This window comes from Danio rerio, chromosome 3, assembly GCF_052040795.2.
Source record: "Danio rerio strain M-AB ecotype USA chromosome 3, GRCz13ab, whole genome shotgun sequence".
Taxonomy (NCBI): Eukaryota; Metazoa; Chordata; class Actinopteri; order Cypriniformes; family Danionidae; genus Danio; species Danio rerio.
Window position 1 is genome coordinate 19583936 of NC_141023.1, and position 18724 is coordinate 19602659.

At 35.0% G+C, this 18724-nt stretch overlaps 2 protein-coding genes across 2 annotated transcripts; both read right to left on the bottom strand.

Annotated features, from left to right (window-relative positions):
• Positions 1 to 3670: 3670 nt before the first annotated feature.
• Positions 3671 to 6146, bottom strand: selenow2b (selenoprotein W, 2b). The gene is made up of 4 exons (NM_194418.3): positions 5992 to 6146; positions 5076 to 5173; positions 4851 to 4927; positions 3671 to 4451 (listed from the first exon to the last, which is right to left on the bottom strand). The coding sequence occupies exons 1-4, from the start codon at positions 6018 to 6020 to the stop codon at positions 4371 to 4373; spliced, it is 285 nt and encodes a 94-aa protein (NP_919399.3). The 5' UTR covers positions 6021 to 6146; the 3' UTR covers positions 3671 to 4370.
• A 1998-nt stretch (positions 6147 to 8144) lies between these two features.
• On the bottom strand, positions 8145 to 18262 carry mien1 (migration and invasion enhancer 1). The gene is made up of 4 exons (NM_194417.4): positions 18176 to 18262; positions 14180 to 14277; positions 14027 to 14103; positions 8145 to 10578 (listed from the first exon to the last, which is right to left on the bottom strand). Exons 1-4 carry the CDS (start codon positions 18202 to 18204, stop codon positions 10495 to 10497), a joined length of 288 nt encoding a protein of 95 aa, NP_919398.1. The 5' UTR covers positions 18205 to 18262; the 3' UTR covers positions 8145 to 10494.
• Between the last annotated feature and the right edge of the window lie 462 nt (positions 18263 to 18724).

Here is an 18724-nt window from a genome sequence, read left to right on the forward strand (position 1 = left end):
GTCAGTCAGCAGTGGTGAGATTTAATCAACTGTAAACAGAGGGGGGAAACCACAAACTGCCACCATGGTGATGGGTGCCTAAGATCATTGATGTGCAAAGCCCTTCCTGTCTCACCAACAAAAAGTCCTTGGTACAAGTCAGACAAAATATCAATGTGTCACAAAACACAGAGTATCAAACCTGCTGCGTATGAAGCTGCAGACCAATCATGCCCTCTCAGTCTGCAATGAAAAGCTTCTACTACTGACATTGAAAGAATCAAAACTTAACCATGGAGCAAGAGAACATTATCCTGTATTTGTGTTTGGCCATGTGAGCACCTGTATGATGTGCTGATCTAACGGAAGCTACACCTTACAACCTAAAGGAATGTGGAGAATCAGCTGCTGGTTGGAAAAACTACAGAACATCTTCAGGGGTCATGAAGAATCCAGGTTGCTGTGGAATATTTTGACAGCACATGCAACAGTAAATGAATATATGGTATACAAGAGAGCAAGAGTAAGCAGCCTGCTCTAACAAGGAAACTCACCTATTTTACATGTTGACAGAAAAGTGACTAAATACTACATTTTTCTTTCATTGAAATGTAGAAAAAATAAAAATAAGAGAACAAGTGTGCAGAAGTCATCACAGTGGGGTAAACTCAGAGTGCAGTAAATGGAAGAGTACAACAAATCATTTTTTACAGTCCCATTTGCTGAAATAATGAAAGAAAAACTCTACGATGGTGTTATCAAGACCTTCAGAAAAAGGAAAAAAAAAGTGTGAGAATAATAACGGCAGCCAGAAGAGAAAACAACATTAAATGTATTGTACTCCCCCATAGACACTGCATTAGAAACACCTAGGCCCAATCCCAATTCTACCCCTTAGCCCTTCCCCTTACCCCTCGTTTTGCATGTTCACGTGAAGAGATAGGGGTGTCCCAATTCTCTTCATCCTAAAGACGTAGGGCTAAGGGGAAGGGCTATACCTCTAAAAAAAAGAAGATTTTTCAGGACCACACTCAAAACTGAGGGGTAAGAACATTTCACAGTATACACCAGCCACAACGGCAGCATGGTTGCACATGGAAGTCAGGAAATCCACAAATTCATAACATTCATAACAGTGTTCATGTTTTCCAGTCATGCTTTTGAACAAAACCGCTAATATAAAAACGCAAAATTTCGCTACCTACAATCCCTAATATTAACTCCTGTATAGTAGTGCCACAACATTCTGACACTCGAATATCCTGTTAGAAAAGTCTAGTGGCTGCGAATGACCTTTTTACAGTGTCTGCTATAATGTCATTGTTGTTTTCGTGTGTTTACATAGATGAATAAGGCCACTGTGTAAATGCGCAGTACAGTTATGATCTTATTACCAATCATTTATCATTATGATAACATAATATAGGCATTCAGTAGTTTCCTGAAGATAAATATAAAAAAATAACGCAAAAAGAATACAGCAGTCATGATCGTCGATCTCATATGAAGCAAAAGATTGTGATGACATACGATGACGTGTGTCATCACGTGTCTCATTTCTTAGGGGTAAATTTTGACACTCTGTTTCAAGGGCCAATGGGAAGGGGTATAAAAATAAAATTGGGATTGGGCCCTAATATTAGTGGTAATTCTTTTTTGGACATAAATTCAAACATAAATGCGTAAAAAGTTGAGAATTTTTTTTTTAACCTAAATATTAAAAACTTTCAAGGATTTAAGATTATAAAGACTGCTAAGTGTCATAACAATCTTGTGAAAAAGGTCCACTGGGGGAGGGGCAAATCGTACTAAAAGGTATGAAACTGTACAAAATTCACATGAATTTGTCATCATATTTACTGTGAACTCTTAATTAATTTACCCTAAAGCTTGCTTACTAGAGGTATGCAGATTCCAAATCCACACCTTGGTTTACATGTAGTCAACTCAAAGTTAACTATGTAAAAAACACCATGGAAAACAGAGCTAAACGGAAGTATGGCAAACAAATCCTTCAGTCACACTTTATTTTGATGGTCCGTTTACTGAATTTAAGTTACATTGCATCTACATGCCAACTAATTCTCAACAAATTATAAATAGAGTGTTAGGTTGAGGTTAGTTTAAGATGACACGTACAATACAAAGTTTCTTATAGTCAGTTAAATGTCTGTTCGGCAGCAGTATCAACAGATATTAAGCAGACAGTCTACTAATACTCAGATGGCCCATTGAAATAATGTGTTACCAATCCTTCTTCTTTTGTTTAATCCTAGTAATTATGTTGCATCCACCCAATTGTTAATTATATTTTATTTATCTTACTTGCTCTTTAATCTTTCATTAATCATTTGTTATAAGCAGAGATGTACTTCTATAGAAAACAAAAAGTTCTTTTTTTTTATATACAGGTGAAACCTTACTATATAAAAATCGCACAAAATGTTCTTCATAGTAAAAAAGGCATTTTGATTTTGACTAAATATGTTCTTAACTCTAAGAAAAAAAAAAATTGTTTTTAGGAACTTCACTTTAAGGTTCTTCAGGAAACCAGAGATGTTTTTCCATTGAATCCCTTTACAAAGTACATTTTTGGAACCTTATTTTTTAAAGAGCAAATGAAGAGTATAGACACAAAAACCTCTAAATGTTTCATCTAAATGTATTTTTTTCAGCCCCCTATGTTTATGTTCATTTATTTCACTTTAAAGGCAATAAAAGGAACTTATCACTATAAAAGTAAAATCACTGAGCCTACAAACACAGGACTAAAAAAAATTAAAAACCTGCTCAAAATTCTACTGTTTTACACTGAAATGAGTGTAGTATTACAATAATAAAAGAGCAACTGATCAACTGTTTAATAATAGAGTAATTGATCATCTCTGCTCTTCACAATAACACCTTACACTGAAGGCCTTGTATGATATTACTCCCCAGCGGTGATGCTATATTGCGCAAATTATATTTTACAGAAACAGTGTGTAGGTGTGTCCCTCCTGCAGTCTCTGGAGTTTCATGATAAAACACCAACTCGACTGTTCTGTGATAACCATACACACAAACCATCACTGGCTGTTTTAAGGGCGTTTTCATTTACAAAATTACAGTGCAGTGTTGGAAACTCCTCACTGAATTTTACTTACATTATTCACAAGCATAAAATCATGATTAACACATGTACTTTAATGCTTATTTTATAATGAAATTATGTCCTTAATACACAGGCACATATATATTATATTGAGTCTGAGAATATACAACTGTAATCACTATTATTATTAAAAACTATAATGCTTGCAACTACAGCATTATTTTAAATAATTTCACTTCAATTAACTGCCAGTTATCTATTAAACGATCTATTGCCTGTAATGAGTTAATTTAAAAAGAGCTCCATTCTCCATTTTGTTAATGCATGTACAGTATATGAATACAATGGCACTGAACTGAAACACAGCAGCAAAGAGAAATGCCCTCTGCTGTTGGTGGAAAATGTTTACATGCATAATTATTTTAAGTTGAACTAAAAGTCTAATTAATCATAATTCTAAAAAACATAAGTATTAAATCTTACAAAAATATATACTGTACATTTATTAGTTTAATGCAGAAGTTCAACAAGTGTATTTATTTTTTTGCCTGTGACGACTCTTAACCTATTAGAAAACATGCAAATCTATTCAGAGGATTTTATTTTATGGATTTTATTGATTACATGGGCACAGAAATCATTTCACAGATTCATATATACGTTTATATTTCTATTTTGTATATATATTTCAGGCTATGGTTAAAATTATTGGTCTATTACAAAGAATGAAAAACATTTAGAACTTTAATTTAGTCTTTTAATAATTAAGCAGTATTCTAATAGCATGACTTTACTGACCACACTACAATCATATGCCTATATATGTGTGCATATAGTCATAAAACTCTTGTCATAACACCCAGTCATGCTACAGATTTTTCCCAATGAGTATTACAACAAGTGCGCTAAAAAGGGTTATCTTTGAAATTCTTTTAAATATATATTTAAGTCATGCTTGGAAAGTTGTAAGTATAAGAATGAGGCTATAGGTGTGTAGGATATGAATAAAATCATTATTCTATTAACAAAAATGGTCATTGGTTTTAAATTAATCAAATAATAATATAATGTGTACTCTTCACTTTCTTCTTTATTACTCTTAGGTTTAGTTTTTAGAGACTGAAGCTTCATACCTTAACTTTTGAACTTTGAGCCAAGGCAGTCATTTATGTCTAAAAAAACTAGAGCATTAAAGCAGATAAGTGAAGAGCTTTAAAACTGTATGTTGTGCAGTGGACCAATAAGACGCTGATAAGGATCTCCGCTGAGATGGTAAGGGGGATCGCAGGTCAAAGCCTTAGAGGATGATGCACTCTTTACGGTTCCTGGTGATCTTTTCAGGCTTCCCATCCTTTGCCTTAACAACGGCCTCTATAATCTACAGGATTTATACAGAGAAAAATAAGAAAAATTAAAAGAATTCAACAACACTCAGTACAGCTATTAAAAGCATTATTTAGTTAAAGGCTTAGCTTGTAATCAGGAAGACCAACACAAACTACACAGTGCTGAACCAAAAATCAATTGAATAGGAGCGAATGACAGTCCCGGATTTTGAAGAGAATTAAAAAAATATGAGCAATTCCATGCGAATGTCAATCTTGCCAGGAAAAAAAAAAGTTTACCACAATTGAGAAACTGTTTCTAAGCTTTTTGTGCAAGCAAGTATTTTACAGTACTTTAAAAATACTCAAACATGTCTCTGTCTGCACTTATGCACATTTCACCCACTCAAATAAACAAATTAACCCAAAATATGATATTTCACAATACTTACATCCTCACTGTAAGGGAAACCACCTGACTCCAGCTTTGAGAAAACCAAAAAGTCATTGATCTGTATCTCAAAGCATCCTATAGGAAAGAGAGAGTAAATTAGCCTACAGGCCACATACACATACAGTAGCCTACCTGTTATTTACGTATGGTCTTAAGTAAACATGATGACATAAAACTGTACCTAATTATATATATATATATATATATATAGAAAGTGCTTCACCTCTCCTGCCCACGAAGCCGGACACCTCAGCATCAGGACAGTTTCCACAGATTTCTCGCTTCAGCTCCTGGAAGCGAGGCTCGTAACCTCATGCACCACTTGTGTGATAGAAAAGCAGATATCTTTTATAAAATGAACAATACGTTCTTCATGTGTAAAAGCTTCTGTGCATGATCACTTAAACCGGTTTTTCCACATCGCACGATAACACTATTCATTTACAGTTGCTCCTTTTCCAAAGAATTCGACGGAACCGGTTCACAACAGGCGGTTGAAGTCAACTCATTTAGGCTACTTGGTAGCTAATGAACGTTAGACCAAATAAACTCCGAGTAGGCTACTGTTTAATATAAATAAAACAATTGTTATGCTCTGGCCGTATTCATAATTATAACTAATATGAACAAAATTTATACGACCAACTAACCGTTTAGACTAACGTTGCACCTACGAAGATTAACTATGGTTTTGACCATAACCATAGTAGGCTTATTTGTAGTAACGTTAAAACTTAAACAGCTGATAATAGATAGCCAACGCAAACAAACTTGACATACTTTTCATAAAGATTCACCAAAATAGGAACGATTAAACTGTTTAAAATATTTGACTAAACGTGTCACGACACAAAAAAGTAAACATGCACAGAATCGGTCATCGAATCGACTCTTTAAGCAAACTCTTCAAAAGAATCGATTCGGAGTAAACAAGCGTATTCTACAGACGTCCTATGGTTACGACTGCCACTTCAAAATACGTGCTTGATGACCAAATACATCGTTTTCTTTATTTTATTTTTTTTATTAAACCTCAGCTAGAACACAATGTATTCACAGTGCTAACAGATGATTTAAAACCACATAAAATACTGAACAGTAGGCTACAAACAGGTAGTCTAAATGCAAATACAGCTTACCAGTATTCGATTTTGACCTTCACGACCATGATTCTTGTCTTTAGGTTGCTGGTTACCTTGTTGGAGGAGACTGAAAACAACACACGCACTCTTCGCCACTGGAGACACCTGTGTGAGAGGAAACACCCTGCACCTGCCCTACACACCTAGATCACATCACAATGACACTGCAACTCTTGAGCAACCTTTCAGCACAGCCAAATTAATGTTAGCTATGCAATTCTTTTAAGTTAACCAAAACAATGATACTAACACAAATAAATCACACTAAGATCATTTAAAGCACTCTGCCTACAAGGACGAGACCATCCGGCTTGTTTAAGCCCTTTTCAGAAATGTTCATGACACTGAATGTAAAAATGAAGTGCAATAGTTTGCATACAATTGCCACTATTAGTCAATTTGTGTGTGTGCTAGCACAAGTACATTTGAATAATAATAATAATAAAAAACTATTGGTCTGAAAAACATCTGATAGACGTTTTGCAGAAACATTCATATAACATTCAGATGTGAACAAACATTGAATAGAAATTTTTGTGATATGGGTGATCAGGGAACTTGTCAAGAAAAGAAAAGTTAACCCTAAAATTAATTCTGTTAGAGATTCATGGCTAAACACAAAAGAAGATATTTTAAAGAATACTGGTTGATAGCACCCATGACAGCATTCGTCGTAACATATCTTGTATATGGCAGAAGAAAGAAACTCATAAATGTTAAAAACCTCATGAGTCAATGGTGAGGTAATTTTAATTTTCATTTTTGGGTGAACTACATCCCTTTAATGCAAATATCTCTACAATTGATCACATTTCAGAAATTCCACTTGAACACATGTGATAAAGACGATCCACTGAAGCTCAAACTAAGCTTCAGAATGAGGAAGGAAGGTGATTTTGAACATGGAATGTTGCCACGTGACCGGTCTGACTATTTCACAATGGATGATCTGCGGGGGTTTTCAAGCACAACCATATATAGGATTTACAGCATAGGTCTCAAACTCAATTCCTGGAGAGCCGCAGCTCTGCACAGTTTTGCTCCAACCCTAATCAAACACAGCTGAGATCTAGTAATCTTGAACACCTAGATTAGTTGGATCAGCTGTGTTTGATTAATGCCGCAGTCATACTAGAGTTCGATCTTAAGAAATTCTGTCATACGGCCTGTGAAAAGGGGTGCGATTAAACAGGATGATTTGACATTTTAAAAAAGCAAGCGATTGGTTCATATTTACAATTTCTGTTCAGAGAGGTCATGTTTTGATCCTTGATTGGTCTCATGCAGTCAAGTGATATAATTTCACAAGTCAGAGTTCACCAAGCTTGAACTTTGAAATGCAGCGAACTGTGAAACTTGTCGCACAAGCTTGTGCTTCAGCTCTGATGCATTTGCGTGTGTATGAATGAAAGTTTATGGGGAGAAAAGTCCAGTGTGACCACAGCTTGAAAAGCATAAAAAGAATATAGAGTAAACATCAGTTTTGTGTGCATAATGGTTTTATCTTGGAGAAATCCACAGTAATCATTTATTACAACTGAGCATCTCTGAACACACAACATGTCCCACTCACCTTGAACCAAATGAGCTACAGCAGCAGAAGAGCAGCATGCTATAATGCTCTACACTCAATTGGCCTCCAGTCACAAGATACAGTCGAGTACTATTGTAATATTGCTGGAATGGGTGATTATTAGTTATTAAATCTACACCACAAAAGGATTGCGTGGATTGATTAGAGAAGGAAAACATGGCTCCAACCCAGTAAAAGAACAAAAAGGTGTACCCAATAAAGTGGCCGGCAAAATTTAACATCTCATTCATTCAAATTCTTTTTTCGGGCTTAGTCTCTTTCTTTAATTAGGGGTTGCCACAGCGGAATGAACTGCTAACTTATCCAGCATATGTTTTACACAATGGATGTCCTTCCAGCTGCAACCCATCACTGGGAAACACCCATTGACTCTCATTCACATACATAAACTACGGCCAATTTAGCTCACCCAATTCACCTATAGCGCATATCTTTGGATTTGTGGGGGGAACTGAAGCACTCAGAGGATACACATGCAAACACAAAGAGAACATGTAAACTCCACAGAGAAATGCCCCAATTTAAAATCTTCAACTACAAACCAGAAATCACAGAAAATTGTTCAGTTCTTTTTATTTGAAATCAACAACATATTTAAAGACAAAACAAAGTTAAATATGCATCTAAACATCACTATGCTCTCAAACACTACAAGAAACTTCCATTCCACTACACTGAATTAGGTTTAATAATTAAAGAGACTATTAATTCCTGACAGTAATTTCCTATTGCAGTCTACTTCAATTAAAACCCATGTAATTACAGATCTTTGTGCATGAGACCATGTGAACATAATGCCAGCACCCCTATAATTAAACTAACCGTTCATTTGGAATAACAGAATATGATGATGTATGCAGAACATGTGTAACAATAAAGATTATGTAAAATGCAATGGTACAGGCACATTCAGGTCATAGGAGATTTTAAATTGTTTCAAATTAATGAAATCATGCATCAAACATGTTATTTAAGGAGCCGAATTATTTTACTAACCTCACATTACATAATTGGGAACTTCAGTAGTTTCTAAAAACACAAAACAAACATGTGGGCAGTAGATCATACAAGTCTTGCTGTTTGGTTTGATCTGGAGGTACTATGGGTAATATGGATCTCAAACTCAATTCCTGGAGAGCCGCAGCTCTGCACAGTTTTGCTCCATCCCTATTCAAACACAGCTGATGCAACTAACCAAGCTGTTCAAGACTCTTTAAAACACCTTGATAAGTTGGATCAGCTGTGTTTGATTAGAATTGGAGCAAAACTGTGCAGAGCTGCGGCTCTCCAGGAATTGAGTTTGCGACCCATGCTTTAATACTTAAATGCTTATGAGAGGCAATACCCTGAGCTTTGACATCCAAGCAAAATTGGCCCAAAACATGCCCTACAGTACTTGACACTTACATTTCAATTAATCACCAATATGAAAGTAATTTATCTAAGATGTTTTCATGCTGATATGAGATAATGGAAAAAAAAAGGACACTAGAAAAATGACCATTTTTTCCACTCAGACACACTAAACTATTGCGATTTCAGGCATTCAAGCTTTAGACCAGGGCTGTCTCGTTCTTAGAGGGCTGGTGTCCTGCAGATTTTATCTCCAACTTGTCTTAAAACACCTTGGTTGTTTCTAGAAAGCCTAATAAGAGCTTGATTAGCTAGCCCAGGTGTAACCGATTGGGGTTGGAACTAAACTTTGCAGGACACCGGCCCTCCAAAACTGAGTTCGGGCACCCCTGTTTTAGACATTCCTTTCTTGCAGCAAAAGATTCAGTACATTGGTTACACTATACAATAAGTTTCTATTTAGTGCATTTACTTACATGAATAGATTTATGACAGCATTTATTAATCTTTGTTTATCTCAAGTTGCATTAATTCGTGTTAACAAGCAAAACATTGGAATTTAATAACACATTCGTTGATGTTGAAGTAGGATTAATAAATTCTGTACAGTTACTAAAAGAAGCTTACTTGTAAAGTGTGACCAGTACTTTAGTGCATCATAGCATATATTTTTGTATATAAACCCACAAACACACACAAAAAACAACCAGCCACAGATGAACAGTGACCTCAGTAGGCAATGTGGCTTTAACTTTAAAAAGAAACCTTTTAGTTAATTCATTAACCCTTCCACTGGCCTCCTCCTCACCATCACCAGTCTTACTCTTTCTGTTTAATGGATACGTGGACTTTAGTTCTCATACCATAACTGCTTATTTTAGAGTTACGGTAATCATTTACGTCCAGCATCCAGACAGGCAGAGTGAAGCAGGTGACATTCAAGGATCTCTAGATGTTTATACTTCTTCCCTTATAAAGTTATGCAGACTGAATTGTTTGAAATCTTAAATGAATAGTGCAACCAAAAATATAAAACTTGCTGTTAACTTAGTCATCCCAGGTCATCAAAGAGATTTGTCAGTAAAGATTTTAAACAGAAACCTTGGTCCTTGATGATCTGATCAATAAATGTGCCATCAGCAGCCCATGGGTAATACTTTTGTTTTGGCTGTATGTGTTTTTTTTTACTCTTTAAGTGACTACAGCACTGTCTTGCACTTATTGAAATTGCACTTATTATCATCAAAGCCTCTTTCAGACAGAACAAACTCCTGTAACATTACCGGAACATTATTTTGTAATGTTACACAACCTCTAAATGCCACAAAATAAAATCAGAGAAGTCTGTATGCATGAAAGGGGCTATTGACAACTGTTTTAGCTAATAATCTTCTTTAATGTTATACTTAAGAAGAAGAAAAAAACAGTCCCTTACATCTTGGGTGGCCTGAGGATGAGATAATAACAGCATTGTTTCATTTTTGGGTGAACTATCTCTTTAACATGAAGATGTTCAATTGAGAGCCAATAGTGAAGGGTTAAAATGTGTAGCATTAGAGGATGACACAGGGTGGTTGGCTCTTGGTGATCTTCTCCACTGGCTGGCCATCATAGGCTCTTTGGATTACACCCATGATCTGAGATAGAGGGGAGAAGCAAGCATAAACAAAGATAAAACACTTTACATGTGAAAATGTTAAAGGGTTTTATTGAGAAATGAAAATTCTGTTATTAATTTATCACCCTCTAAACCTTAGATAGTTTTCAGAACACAAATTAAGATATTTTAGAGTAATTCTGAGAGCTCCCTTATCCTCCGAAAACAGCAATGACTAGCAATGATCCATACTCGTTCAAGTACAGAAAAATACCCCCCCACCATCGGAACATTAACAAGCTACAGGAATAGTCGCATGCACAAAAAAAGAAAAACATCCTACTTTATTCAACAGATTAAAGAGCACAGCACTCTTGTGAATGTGGCAATCAGCTCCAATTGATCTTTACTTTCACTTTGTCTTTTTCATGGATAAAGAAACGTTGTTGGACATTCTCCACTGAGGACATCCATTAGCCTACATATTTAATTTGGTCTATTGCGCAGTCTATTGTAGTTTACCAAAATAGCAACGTGCCAACAATGCGCCACAACACCTTTTTTTCTAGATCGTAACACTCATGAGTCCACAAAGCGGCACAAATGGATTTGCCATTTAAACAACATGGCGGAAAACAGGAAAATTAAGGTTGCATGGGTTTTAAAAATAGCAACACGTCGGGGCAAACACATCTTGCGCCTTATTGCGCCAGGTGTATGATAGGGCCCTTGTGTTCATGTGCGCACAAATGTATTCATGTAGCTTCATAATATTTCAATTGAACCACTGAAGGTATATGGTCTGTCTTGAGGGTAATTCTCAGTGTATTTAAACAAAATATATTAAATATCAGTGCAAAAAAGTGCTATAAAACGAAAATAGCAGTTATACCCCATTTCTCCCGTGTTAGCTTCGCTTCATTGGTTGCCAGTTCATTTTAGAATACAGTTAAGGATTCTTTTCTTTGTTTTTAAATCTCTAAATGTTCTTGCCCTACCTTATGTCTCTAAGCTGATACACCCCTATAAAGCCGATTTATACTCTTGCAACAAGCATACGCGTATGTGCCGGCACAGCCTTTGCACGGTTGCATAGCCCTCACAATGGCTGATGCCCACGTGCATCTCTCAAAAAACTTAACTACACGTCACAACGACGTGTAGCACAAGCTCTGAGATTGGTCGGCATGATAACGCTGACGAGTGTGGGTGGGACTGAGAGCTGTGTGAACCTGTTGGAGCGAGTGTTTACAAGAGTCGAGTCCCGTAAAGTAAATTCAAAGGGAAACCTTTGTTGTGTGTTTACCTTATGATTAATGTTTTCGCACATCCACTAATTTCCTCCTCAGAATGAGCAAGTTTTAGCTTCTTGTACATTAGGGTAGAGTTTAGAAAAAACAAAACACCAGAGAAGAAACACAACACAGAGGAACATAAAAGCCTACTGGCAACTAGCGTTTCAAAAGTGCCATTGCAGAGAAACACAAACTGCACACAGAAGTATAAATGCACGACTACACGCAAAGCATGTGCTGTGGGTAATGACGATCACTCAATGCAGAAGGATAAATCAGCCTTAAGCCCACTTGTTCTCTCAGGTCAGCTGATCAACTTCTCTTGATTGTGCCAAAAACAAAGCGTAAGCTTTGAGGGGATCGTGCTTTTGCTGTGGTAGGTCCTAGGCTTTGGAATGATTTGCCACTGCCCATAAAACGGGCCTCTTCCATGATCTCATTTAAATCAGCTCTTAAAACTTTTTTTTTTCATTAACATTTGACACCTGATCTTAATACCTGGTTATTTTAATTTATGTGCCTTTTCAGGTAAATTTGCTAGATTTTATCTTGTATTTCATAAATTATTATGCTCATTTTGTTGTGTATTTTCTGTACAGCACTTCATATACAGGCATATTTCTGTGTTTGTGAAGTGCTCCATAAATAAAAAGTTTTACTTGACTTATATAATCAAACATGTAAAGCATAGGAGTGTTTCTAAAGGAATGTCTAGTGCATTAATTATATTGTTATGTGATGCACTGTGTGTATGCTTTACTAAAAAGATAGGTCTTTAATTTAGTTTTGTCATTTTCTTGACTTTGAACTTCTCTGGACTGTTGCTGTCAATGGAGAAGGAGGGAGCTCTCGGATTCCATCTAAAATATCTTCATTTGTGTTCTGAAGATGAGCAAAGGAATCAAGGAATTGTAACAACATCAGGGTGAACTAATAACCGAATATGAATTCTTGGGTAAACTAACCACTTTAACACAGTCAGTACATTTACATGGACACCAGGGCTGTGCGATTACTCGAAAATGTTGCAATTAGCTAAATCGCAAGAGGCTGCGATAAGAAATAGATTTGTATTATTTAATATCCCCCACCGAAAGCAAATGCGTGACTTCCGTCTGTGTGTGATAGTCTTACAAGGCAACTGAGTGAGCACAATTAAGTGATGAGTGTCTTGCTAAAAAGTCAACTGAAAGTATTGCCAGTGACACTCAATCTAGAAGCAAGCAACAGCAAAGCAAAATTTCAGTTGTTTCAGCCATGTTAGTTTGCTGAGTCTTCTGTTCCTTTATAATTATTATTTCTTTTGTTTGTATAATAAGCTACACTATCGCCCTAATTTGAGTTCAACTTGTTTACAGAAAGAGAGCACATCTATGGTGCGAGTGGGAAACGATACCTATGCTTTCATACAGTAAATTAGAGTTTGACACATTAATAAAACAACTTGTGAATGAAACCCAATAGTATATGACTTTAGAGGTGGCCTGCTATTTGAGAATGTGCATCCGCCATCGCCTGCTTGCTCACATAGTGTGAGAAATTAGCTGCAGTTAAACTTTAAACAATGAAACACCTAAAAACCCCTATGGTTCGATGACGAACACAAACTATTGTTGCATGAAACGCCAGCAGAAATTAGTGTCGAATGGTGGCGTAAGGACGTTAATAATCATGGAATGATAACCAGTTTCAAGGTTCATCGCGGTTTAAAAAGTCAAGGTTTTAAAACTGCCAACGTTTTCTGTTATACTGTTCCTATGGTATATGCAAGTTTTTTTTTTTATACTTGTTTTTTCTCTGCTATTTTATTTAGTTTTTTAGGGCAACAGTATCTTCAGTAGAAAAGAAACCTCTACATCAAAAGCTACTGGTCCAAAACATTTTAAATGTTTCTAAAATAAAAAAAATATTGTGTTCAACTGGTCAAATTTTAATTTTTTTTTACCCATACATTACATTTTTTTTATTTTGGAGCAGCAGTCACAATACTGTGATCTTTTGTCCTACGTTATCATACTGCCACAATCTTATACCAACCCATGCGGTGTTAATCGATACATGTACTATAACATATAAAACGGGAACAGGAAAGTAACATTCAAACAGCAACACCTCAATTATATTATTGTCTAGGTCAGATTAAGGCAAATAATTAGACCACTGATTTCCATGTAAACGCAGGCATTTACTCACATCATCTTCATAGGGGAAGCCACTGGTTTCCAGCTTTGAGAAAATCAGCTGTCCATTGATCTCGATCTCAAAGCTCCCTGGAACAGGAAAGGGTGGATGATGCACTTATTCAAAGAATTTTTTTGCATAGATGGAAATAAATCTACCACGTACCTTGGCGGCCGACGAAGCCACTCACATCCGCATCAGTGAACTCAGCAGTGACGACCCGCTTGAGCTCCTGATAGCGGGGCTCGTACCCTCATCCACCACTGCAAAGCAATAGACCATGTATTTATGCTATATGCCAGGGGTTCCCAAACTTTTAAGCCAGCGACCTCCAAAATAACAATGCCAGTGACTTGCGACCCCCTCATTCATTGGAGGTGGTTATAAATATACAAGCGTTGTGCACACTTCAATAGGCATATATAAACACAGGCATATTGACAACACAAAAAAGCGCAATACTCTAACAATTGTTATAGTTATTTATTAATTAGTTTAATTTACAATTAACCTCACCTACAGAGATTTGTGGGCACAACGTTTTCTGCACAAGTCTATTCTGGGTTTAATTTTGGAGAGCGCCACTCAAAGATCATCCACAATGTTTAATTGTGTCCAGTATTTATTTTAAATGTATTTGATTACCATAAAGGTTCCAGAAAGTTTAACCTGGTGCTTTAAAATCAATCTGCTGCAGCTATCGCTATTGCTGTGTTGTTAATATAACGTAAACACACCAATCTTATGAGAAAAATTATTGAAAGTTTAGCATGTTTCTTTTATCTAACTGTTAACTACAGTTTTTATCTTCTGTCGGTTACAGATAAAAATGGTAAATTTAATAGTTTAATACAATTAGACTATTAGAATCAAACAACCCTCTGTCAATCAGTTAATTTCGTTGACAAAAGACTTTCGTCATAATTTTTATGATGAACAAGTTTCTACAGACGAAAACTAAATAAAAAGTAATGATGACGACAACTATAATAAATATATACTGACATTTTCGTTGACTAATAAAAACAAGATGAGAACGTGATTGGAATATGAAATTGCAGATGCATCATTCTACATATTACTTATGATATAAATAAACAACGCATAGCTAATTTTTGGTCTTCAATGGAAAAGCTATATTCCACATTTTAATTAGACTGTTTCATTTAATTTTAGGTTAGAATATTTTGTATAAATAAACGTATACAATATTTATTTAAATTACACTTAAATTAAACCAAATATATTTAAGTCAACTAATCAACCAAATCTTACAAAATTTAGTCGACTAAAACTAAAAGGATTCATAAGACTAAAAGCTGAATAAAATCTGAAATGGAATTTTAGTCAAAAGACTAAGACTAAAGCTGCTGTCAAAATTAACACTGCTCTATTGTCCCCTGATCACCATTTGGGAACCACTGCTATGCAAACATATGTTGGTCTCCAGACTAGAAGCCTGCTGCACAAAGCTGATTATTAATATTATATATATATATTTTTTTTTTTTACTCTGGTAAGTTAGCGTTTAGTTTGAATAAATTCTAAATTTTTGGGCTCAAAAAAGTGGGTTGGTTTTGGGCAGATTTTATTGCCATCATAAGGTTTTTTTTATATAAAGTTTTTTTCCTTGGTTAGAAATGGCAAACCCAAAAATTGTGCAACCATCTGTTAGTAAAGTTATATATACCTGATGCAACAAAGACATTCAAATTTCCAGTGTATCTTTTTATTATTTATTTATTTATTTATTTTTAAAAGCTTAAACAATAAATTAAAGATTTTTACAATAAAAACATTTTTAAATTTACTTTTGCTGTTAATAATTTATTACAGTACATGAATTATAAATATTAGCACTTTACAGCAAATGTTCAGATCATTTAAAATCAGGGTTTCTACAGGTTTCATCAAGTCAAATTTAAGATCTTTTTAAGACCATAATGAATGAAATTTCAGACTTACACAAGGCTAAACGCAAAATTTTTTCTAATGTCCCAGTTAAAACATAAAAAAACATTAAAAACATTTGTAATTTTAGGCAAGATAATTAAACCATATTAGTAAATAAAGTTAATAAATAAACTTTTGTTAAAACTTTTATTAAGACAGAATGTTAGTAATTGGATAGGTGTAGCTTTACATCAACATAGAAAAATTAAGACCCGTTTAAAATGATTTAAGACCTACAACCCAATATTTCAGTGGATTTAAGTCTTTTTAGGGCTTAAAATTTTGTTTTAGAAATTAAATACATTTTAAAACCCTGCAGACACTCTCAAAATTACAGAAAAAGTAACATTTAAACACATAATTTTGCACTAATATACAAACCTTTTAAAACGATTGTCTTTTCAGCTGTTTGTAAACCTACAGAATTAAATTTGGTTGATTGATTTGCATTTATAAAATAATAACATTTAGTTTTAAGTTGAATTTTATTTTAAAAATGCATACCTTCATTGTTTTTTTCTGAGCAAACAAAAGTAAACAAAAAAGTACATTTATTCAGTAGGGTTAAAAAATGCTTATATATTAATAATAAATGTTTACAGTGGTGTAAAGAGTACTGAAAAATCATACTCAAGTAAAAGTAGCATTACTTGCCTAAAAAAGTAGTGGAAGTAGAGTAAAAGTATCTGTTGTAAAAATTACTCAAAGTATGAGTAAACACTAGACCTTTTAAAAGTACTGAAGAGTAGCGAGTATTACACTGTGAAAAGCTGATGCGTTTACATGTAACTTATGAATGTGTGTAAACGTAACATTCTGTAGTGTATTTAATTATTGCCCAGCCGACAGAGCATCATAAGACGTTAATATTAGGTTATTAGGTTAGGTTTAGGTTGTGATGTCAGGTGACCAAAATTCAAGGCCTAGCCAGCATCTAATGACAATGTTTTTATGATAATAACGTCCAATAATGACGTTGATATTTGGTTGATTTTATGTTGTTAGAAAGTGACCAAAATTCAACGTCGAGCCAACATCTTAAACCAATATCCTATTGACATCAAATACTGACATTTATTTATGGCAAAAAAAAATCCAATGTCTGATAGAGGTCACATTGGTAACTTCCACACAACGTCAAGCTGTAACATCATCAGATGTTGATATTTGATAGATTTTAGATTGGACGTTGGACATTGACGTTGGCCTGACTTTGAGTTCTGACGTCAACCAGATTTTTATTTCCAAAGAAAATGCAACGTTCATGACGTTGGGGTACAACTTCAATCCGACATAATGTTGATGTCTTGTGCCTGACGGGTGTTTAAGGCCATTTCGGTCATCATACCGTAAACACCCATCATCTTCTAATCAGTGACATGCATCTAGACATTCTCTGGGTCAATGCGTGTAAAGAATTTTGACATCTTCTTGGACACTTTTAATGCTTCCAAACAGATTGCTTCAATTATAAATCAACCATGTCTTGAGGTAGTTGATGAGATTTCTATGTGTGATTTAATTGGACAGAAATTACAGGACTGATTTTTCTAATCGCCATAGACAGGAAAAAATAAAGTAGTGACTGAAGGTTGAAGGAAAGTAGGTAAACTACTGATACTGCACTAAAAATTTACTCAAGGGAAAGAAAAAGTACACATTTTTAAAACTGCTCAGTAAATTACAATTCCTGAGAAGAATTACTCAATTACTGTAATTTGAGTATTTGTACTTAGTTACTTTACACCACTGTGTGTGTGTGTGTGTGTGTGTGTGTGTGTGTGTGTGTGTATATATATATATATATATATATATATATATATATATATATATATATATATATATATATATATATATATATATATATATATATTTAAAGAGAGAAGGTATTAAGCATAGAGCATTAAATCTCCAACACCAGGTCCAAATTTACAACAATTCTCTACCAAACTAACATTATAATAACTTATTCGAGCCTCATTGGTCATTTTAAATAACAGCCCTGTGTTAAACGGACGCATGACAAACTGTTATCCCATTTATCCGTAAATTTGCGTTAATAACAAAGAGCAGAGCTAGCACACAGCATGATCTAGATAATCTACGTCACCCAATTTCTCAGAACATCGTGCTCAGTTGCAGAAAGGCGTCTGTAAATCACATTACATTCACATCATTTACTAATGCATTTGTTGTGAAATCACTCACCAATATTCAACTTTTATTTGTACACCCATATCTGCAGAGCTGCGTCACTGCGTGCTGCTGCTTCCGCGTCTGTGAAACCGCTTATTTAAATCTAAATCTCCAGCGCCAACTACCGGCTGGAAGAGGCAGCGCTACAGAGAGTAGAAACCTTTCGTCGAAATCCACACGATGGCAGCAGGCATTAACCAATTAAACCCAACATTCTTATATTGGTTTGACATTTTACCTTTCATATGACATCATTTGGTGGTAGACTCTTACATCCACAACGACTTACGAATGAAAACCATGTAATTAATAATCAGTAGAGAGCCGGTTTGTGTTAGAAGGTACCGCTGTAAGATAAACTAAAAGAATACATGGGCCATTCTTCAACTACAGGCACTTTTACCCTTGTAAAGTTGAGTAAAAAATCTTGTTGAAAATTAATGTAACATAGCCTCATAAATTTTAACAATTTATCTAGTTTTAAGATCTGTAAGAGGACAAACTTAGTCTCCACTTTCAGGACAAAGAGGACAAACTTTGTCTCCACTTTCCTTACTAATA